General features: G+C 55.3%; 1 protein-coding gene across 1 annotated transcript; it reads left to right on the top strand.

Moving 5' to 3' along the window:
* Nucleotides 1-771: 771 nt before the first annotated feature.
* On the top strand, nt 772-4,307 carry CX2H19orf53 (chromosome X2 C19orf53 homolog). Its single transcript, XM_029053431.2, has 3 exons — nt 772-896; nt 1,731-1,786; nt 3,589-4,307. Exons 1-3 carry the CDS (start codon nt 809-811, stop codon nt 3,736-3,738), a joined length of 294 nt encoding a protein of 97 aa, XP_028909264.1. The 5' UTR covers nt 772-808; the 3' UTR covers nt 3,739-4,307.
* Nucleotides 4,308-6,846: the final 2,539 nt, after the last annotated feature.

Genomic DNA, 6,846 nt, shown 5'->3' with positions numbered 1-6,846 from the left:
CAGCGTGGCTCAGCGGAAACAGCCCGGGCATGGGAGTCAGAGGCTCAGTGGAAAGAACACGGGCTTGGGAGTCGGAGGTCATGGGTTCGAATCCCAGCCCCGCCACTTGTCAGCTGTGTGACTTTGGGCGAGTCACTTAACCTCCCTGTGCCTCGGTTACCTCATCTGTACAATGGGGATGAAGACCGTGAGCCTCACGTGGGACAACCTGATGACCCCGTATCGCCCCCAGCGCTTAGAACAGTGCTCTGCACGTAGTAAGCGCTTAACAAATACCAACATCCTTATGGGTTCGACTCCCGGCTCTGCCACTTGACAGCTGGGTGGCTGTGGGCAAGTCACTTCCCTTCTCTGGGCCTCAGTGACCTCATCTGGAAAAGGGGGATGAAGACTGTGAGCCTCACGTGGGACAACCTGATGAGCCTGGATCTCCCCCAGCGCTTAGAACAGTGCTGTGCACATAGTGAGCGCTTAACAGATACCACCATTATTATTATTATCATTATTATGAATGATTGCTCTTGATTCGATTTATTGCCATTGTTCTTGTCTGTCCGTCTCCCCCGATTAGACCGTAAGCCCGTCCAAGGGCAGGGACCGTCTCTCTCTGTTCCCGATTCGTCCATTCCGAGCGCTCAGTACAGTGCTCTGCACATAGGAAGCGCTCAATAAATAGTATTGAACGAATGGAGGTATGACGAAGCACTGCGGCTCTGGTCAGGGCGGGGCCCTGTAAGCGGAGGTTGGGGCGTCTCTCTCCCATAAGGCTTTGCGCCCGCCGCCGCCTCAGCCCCGCCGCGGCGCCATTATGGCGCAGGGGAAGAAGAAATTCCAGCCGCGCCAACTGGGGAAGAAATCCGTCGCCTCCGAGCGGCCCCGGGGCCCGAAGAAGGGCGGTGAGGCCCGAGGGCGAGGGGCCGGCCCCCCCCTTGCCTACTGGGAGATAGAGAAGCAGCGGGGCTCGGGAGCAAGAGGCCGGGCTGGGGAGTCAGTGGTCGTGCCTTCTAATCCCGGCGCAGCCGCTTGTCAGCTGGGGGGGACTGTGGGCAAGTCACTTCTCTGGGCCTCCGTGACCCCATCTGTAAAATGGGGATAATAATAATGTTGGTATTTTGTTAAGCGCTTACTACGTGCAGAGCACTGTTCTGAGCGCTGGGGGAGATCCGGGGGAAGCGGGTTGTCCCACTTGAGGCTCACGGTTAATCCCCATTTTACAGCTGAGGGAACTGAGGCACAGTGAAGTGACTTGCCCACAGTCACACGGAGTCGGGATAAGACTGTAAGCCCCACGTGGGACAAGCTGATCACCTTGTATCCTCCCCGGCGCTTAGAACAGTGTTTTGCACCTGGTAAGCGCTTAACAGTTGCTATCATTATTATACGAGGTCGTCAGGTGGTCTCACGTGGAGATAATGAGGATATCTGTTCAGCGCTTACTATGTGCCGAGCACTGGTCTCAGCGCTGGGGGGAGATACGAGCCCGTCGGGTGGTCCCACGTGGGGCTCACCGTCTTTAACCCCCATTTTCCAGATGAGGTAACGGAGGCACAGAGAAGTGAAGTGGCTTGCCGAGGTCACACAGCAGACGAGGGGCGGAGCCGGGATTAGAACCCTGTTCCTCTGACTCCCGAGCCCGTGGCTTGGTCCTCCCCGGCGAGGACCGAGGTGGGAATGAGGCGGGAAGGGGAAGGGGAAGGGTCGCCCTCCTCATTGTGCTTTCTGCCCTCCAGGACGAGTCATCGCCCCCAAAAAGGCGCGCGTTATCCAGCAGCAGAAACTGAAAAAGGTAAAGGGGGGGGGGGGGGGGGGCAAGGCCGGGTATTGAGCGCGTAGTGCAGTGCTTTGCGCACAATAAGCGCTCGGTAAATACGATTGATCGAATGAGCGAGCCTGGGCCGTTGGAGGGAATCCCGGCTCCGCCACTTGTAACGATAATAATGATGATAATGGTGTTTAAGTGCTTACTCTGTGCCAGGCACTGTACTAGGTGCCGGGATAAATACAAACTAATCAGGTTGGACACCATCCCCGTCCTACATGGGACTCACCGTCTAAATTGGAGGGAGGAGGATTAAAGCCCTGTTTTATGGAAGAGGAAACAGGCCCGGAGCAATGAATCAGTCGGATTTTTCAGCGCTTACTATGTGCAGAGCACTGTACGGAACACTTGGGAGAGAACGACATAACAGACACATTCCCCGCCCACAACACTTACGGTCTAGAGGAGGGAGGCAGACATTAATTTAAATGAATTACAGTTGTGTACGTGAGCGCCGTGGGTTTGGGAAGAAGGGTGAGTGAGGTGACGTGACCTAAATCACGTGGCAGACGAGTGGTAGAGCCGGGATCGGAACCCAGGTCTTCCGACTCCCAGGCCCGTGCCCTGGGCCACGCTGGTTCCCTCCCTCCAAGACCGTGAGCCCTGTGTGGGACAGAGATCGTGTCCAATTTCTGTACATTGTATCAACCCCTGTGCTTGGCACGTAGTAAACACTTAAATGCCTTTTATTTATTGAACACTTCTGTGCCTTGTGCAGTGTGGAGCACTGGTTTTGGACATATTCCCTACCCTTGATCCAGTCTAGCAGGGGAGACAGACACTAAAATAAATTACATTTAGAGGGAAAATAGTAGAGTAGAAGTTTATATATAAAGGCAGTGGGACTGGGGTTATCCAAATAATCAAGTGATGCCAAAGGGGGTGGGGAGATGAGCAGTTAATAAGGGAAGGCCTCAGAGGAGAGGTGATTTCAAAAGAGCTTTGAAGGTGGGGGGAGAGCCGGGATCTGGTTTGAAGGGGGAGGGAGGTCCAGGTGGAAGGGAGGGCATGAGCTAGAGGTTCAGTGGCCAGAGAAATGAGAACAAGGCACAGTGAATAGGTTTGCTTGAGAGACGTCAAGTGTGCGAGCTCAGATGGAGTGGGAGAGAGTTAGGAATAGGTAGAGGGGAGAGAACTGATGGAGGGCCTTGGAGCCAATGGTCCGGAGTTTTTTCTCGATAATGGAGAGGACTGGGTGACCGTTGGGGGTTTTCGAAGGGAGGGAAGCCACGCACCTTGTATTAGAAAGACGATCTGGGCAGCGGAGGGAAGTTGGAGAGGGGAGAGGTGGGAGGCTGGCAACCCCGTAAGGAGGCTGGTGTAGTACAAGCCGGGATATGACGAGTTCCCAAGCCAGCGTGGTGGCCAGTTGGATGGAGAGGGAGGGGAGGATTCAGGATTTGTTGTGGAGGAAAAGCTGTCAGAACTTGGCGTGGTCTAGTGGATAGAGCGTGGGCCTGGGAGTCAGAAGGACCTGGATTCTAGCCCTGGCTCCGCCACTAGTCCGCCGTGTTGCCCGCGGACGACTCACTTCACTTCTGCCTGTTACTTCGTCTGTAAGATGGCAATTGAGACTATGAACCCCAGTGCGGGACAGGGACCGTGTCCAGCCTGATTACCTTGCGTCTGTCCCAGCATTTAGAACGGTGCCTGGCACATAAGTGCGTAACAGATACCGTTTGAAAAAAGAAAGAGGGAGGAGTCACGGCTGCCTAGTGAGGGTTTCCTCTCAACTCCCTTCTTTAATGCCCCTGGCGACTCCTTTGCAGAATCTGGAGGTTGGGATACGGAAGAAGATTGAGCACGAAGTCATGATGAAGGCCAGCACTAACCTACCCAAGAAACTGGCGGTGGTCAAAGCTTCCGAGACGGGGTCCAAGAAGAAAGAAGTCGGGGGCTCCAGCAAGACTCACCCCTAGCCTGTGCTGGTGAGGAGGAGGAGGAGGAGGAGGAGGAGGAGGAGGAGGAGGAGGAGGAGGCGGCCTCCCGCGCCCTTGGCATCAGGCCAAGTGGTCCACTTAAACACATACGGCAGTCAACCCAGGAAGCAGTGGTAGTTATCGAGCACTTACTAGAGAGAATGCAGTTCAGTCGAGTTGGTAGACCCGATCCCTGCCCTCGAGGAGCTTACGGTCTCCTCGGGCGTCATGCTGCCGAGGGCAGGAGATCAGGTCACCTCCCCAAAACTCCATCGAGGAAAAAACACGTATCTCTCTCTCTCCCCAAAAGTTACGAGCTGGCGGGGGGAGGCTTCGGTTCAGCCAGAGCAGATTATGTGCTTGAAAACTGCCTGCCTCCGGAATCCCTGACCGGGGGGGTGAGGATCGCGGGGAGTGGCTACGGAGAGGGCTGAGCCCTCAGGCCTCTCTTTCTCCATCCATCTTGCCGCTCCCACCCTCCCCCCCCCCAACCCTCCACTGACTCCCTGTAGACCCGGTCCCAGCTGCCTCCGTTTCACGTGCAAAAAATAAAATCGAGAGCTTCCTTATTCCGAATTTTCTTGTGTTCCGGGGGAGCGAACCTCTCTGGATCTCGGGCTCCTGCCGTTCGTTTCTCCGCCTTTCGGCGTACTTGGCAAGCTACCTGATTCTCCTCCTCCAGTCAGGAACTGTCCCGGGGAAGGAAATGGGCGTTCGGTGCCCTTTTTGATCGGGAGACTGGAACCCGACGTTTGGTTCCACGGTGGAAAAAGGAATTGCCGGTTCGGTCTTTCTCTTCCTTTTACAGCAGTGCCGCTGCTGGTCTGCCAGATCATCCTCCGGCCTTGGGGGAGGAAGGGAAGCGACGAGCTCCTGTCCATCCCAGACCGGAGTCAGGAAGGCGGGGGTGTGACCAGTCCGGAATTTATTTGGCAAAGTGGGCCCCGTAACCCGGCCTTCTGCCGAAAGGTCATTGGCCCAAAAACTAGGTTTTGGGCCGACCGGCTGCGGAGAGTCGCCGGCTTCCGAAGGATCAGGCCGAGGAGGGAAGTCCTCAGTGACTCGACATAGACGAGTTTAAAAACTCTTTAGGTCTTAGTGTTTCTATCCCCTCCCGCCCCCGCTTCCTGCCAGTCTTCTTCTTGGGTACCCTAACCTGATTGACCTCCCTTCAGGAAACAGAGTTATTTTCTGGAGTGGGAAGGTTGGGCGAAAAAGCCACTTAAATTCCCTGACCCCGAGAATCATCTCCTGGAGGGAGACAGTGAAGGAGGAGATCAAAGCTACTCTTGATTCTGGAAAGCCAAAAAGGTGTGGGGCCTGATTAAATTGCAATGAAAGGAAATAAACTCTTAGTACTTTTCCCTTCCACTCTTTTCCCCATCTCCAGGGGGCATTCGTTTTCCCGCTAGGCTCCAGAAAGACGGTTCTCTCGCTTCAGCCCATTGGAGAAGGAACAGTCTTTGCAACAAACCGGGAATCCCTTCTGGGGAACCCAGTTGCCACTCACCACCCAGCTGGCTTTTCCCCTGTTTCCCTGGGGAACCGGTCAGGACTACGTATATCCTTGCCTTCCAACTCAAAAGGCACCATCGATGGTTAAGTTCAACTATGGGTGTGTATGCGTCTGGCTAAAAAAGCCGACGTGGGATGCGTAGTCCCATGCGCACACAAAGACTGCCCTTTGTTGTCCTGTTGTTGTTGGCAGCGCTTAGCGCTATTTTTTTGCTTTGGCTCCCTTGTCTCGTTCGCACCTCAGAGCTGCGTGAAAAGAGCCGCTCCTCTCTGGATCGCCGTGCTGGCCTGTCGACCTCGGCTATGTGCCAGCGTTCAGCCGAGGTGGCACACTGTCTCTTTATCACGCCCTTAAAACACTTCCTCTGTCCCCCAGTTTTGAGTCGCCCCATTTCACCTGGCCACGCGGCAGCCGTTGGACCGTCCTGCCGTCCTCCGACCCAGCCACGCCCTTACGCTATCGAGATGAGCAGAGCCCTTCGATGGGAGGAGGCCGACTCCGTTCCCGGACCGTATTGCTCCCGAGCCCGTCTTGCTCCCCGACGCGCGGTGCCGGCCCACGCGTAACACTGACGGTACCGCTCCCGGGGTCAGATAGAGGCCCTGAGGACCTCCGGTTTGGTCCGAAGCCTGAGTGTCCCCAAGGATGGGCTGGCCTTTTTTGGCTGCCTTTCCTACTTCCTCGTCTAGCATTGTTCCATTGTTGGCCAGCGGGCTGCCTGAGTGACGATGCAGTCCAGTGGCGTGGAGCTCCATGTCGGCAAGGAAGTCGTTTGGGCGTAGGATCCCCTGGCACGGGCTGGTAGGTTACTTTGGTTTCCTTCAGATTCGTTCGCCCGTCGCACCCGGCCGAGTCGAAGAAGGGCCTCCTCTCGGGGGTATGCCTTTAGGGAGCAGTCATTCTGGCCTCGATGGCTTTGGGTGCTGTTCGAAGCCTGTTGAATTAGACGGGTTTCCCAGGGGATCCGAGACCAGAAGCAGCGTGGCCTTAGTGGACGGAGCCCAGGCCTGGGAGTCAGAAGGCCCTGGGTTCTAATTCCCGCTCCGCCACTTGTCTGCTGCGGGACCTTCTCTGTGCCCCCGTTACCTCATCTGTAAAATGGGGGTTAAGATCGTGACCCCCTTGCGGGCCGTGGGCCGCGTCCAACCCAGTTGGCTTGTGTTGATTGATTCATTCATTCAGTCGTATTTATTGAGCGCTTACTGTGTGCGGAGCACTGTACTAAGCGCTTGGGAGAGTACAGTACAACAATAAGCAGGCACATTCCCTGCCCACAATGAGCTTATCTATCCCAGTGCTTAGCTCTGTACCCGGCACATGGTAAACCCTTAGGAGATACCATTAAAAAAAAAGATATTCTAAATGTCTGTGTCCAGATCTCTTAACTCCTCCAATGTGGCTGGGTGGAATAAATTGAACAGCTCCATTCATTCATTCAGTCGCATTTAATTAAGCGCTTACTGTGTGCAGAGCACTGTATTAAACCCTTGGGAAAGTACAATAAAGAATGACCATCCCGGCCCACAATAAGCTCCCGGTCTAGACGGGGCCTATGAGGCAATCCTGCTTTACCCCCATTGCCTCTGGGGAAT

This window comes from Ornithorhynchus anatinus, chromosome X2 (assembly GCF_004115215.2).
Source record: "Ornithorhynchus anatinus isolate Pmale09 chromosome X2, mOrnAna1.pri.v4, whole genome shotgun sequence".
NCBI classification, from domain to species: Eukaryota; Metazoa; Chordata; class Mammalia; order Monotremata; family Ornithorhynchidae; genus Ornithorhynchus; species Ornithorhynchus anatinus.
Note: the sequence above shows the minus strand (reverse complement) of the source record. Positions and strands in the feature narration are given on the sequence as shown.

Excerpts from the sequence above, each read along its gene's own strand:
- CX2H19orf53 (XM_029053431.2), top strand. The coding sequence starts at position 809 with ATGGCGCAGGGGAAGAAGAAATTCCAGCCGCGCCAACTGGGGAAGAAA. Across the intron at positions 897-1,730 it reads CCGGGGCCCGAAGAAGGGCG|GACGAGTCATCGCCCCCAAA; the intron begins GTGAGGCCCGAG and ends TCTGCCCTCCAG. Across the intron at positions 1,787-3,588 it reads AGCAGCAGAAACTGAAAAAG|AATCTGGAGGTTGGGATACG; the intron begins GTAAAGGGGGGG and ends ACTCCTTTGCAG.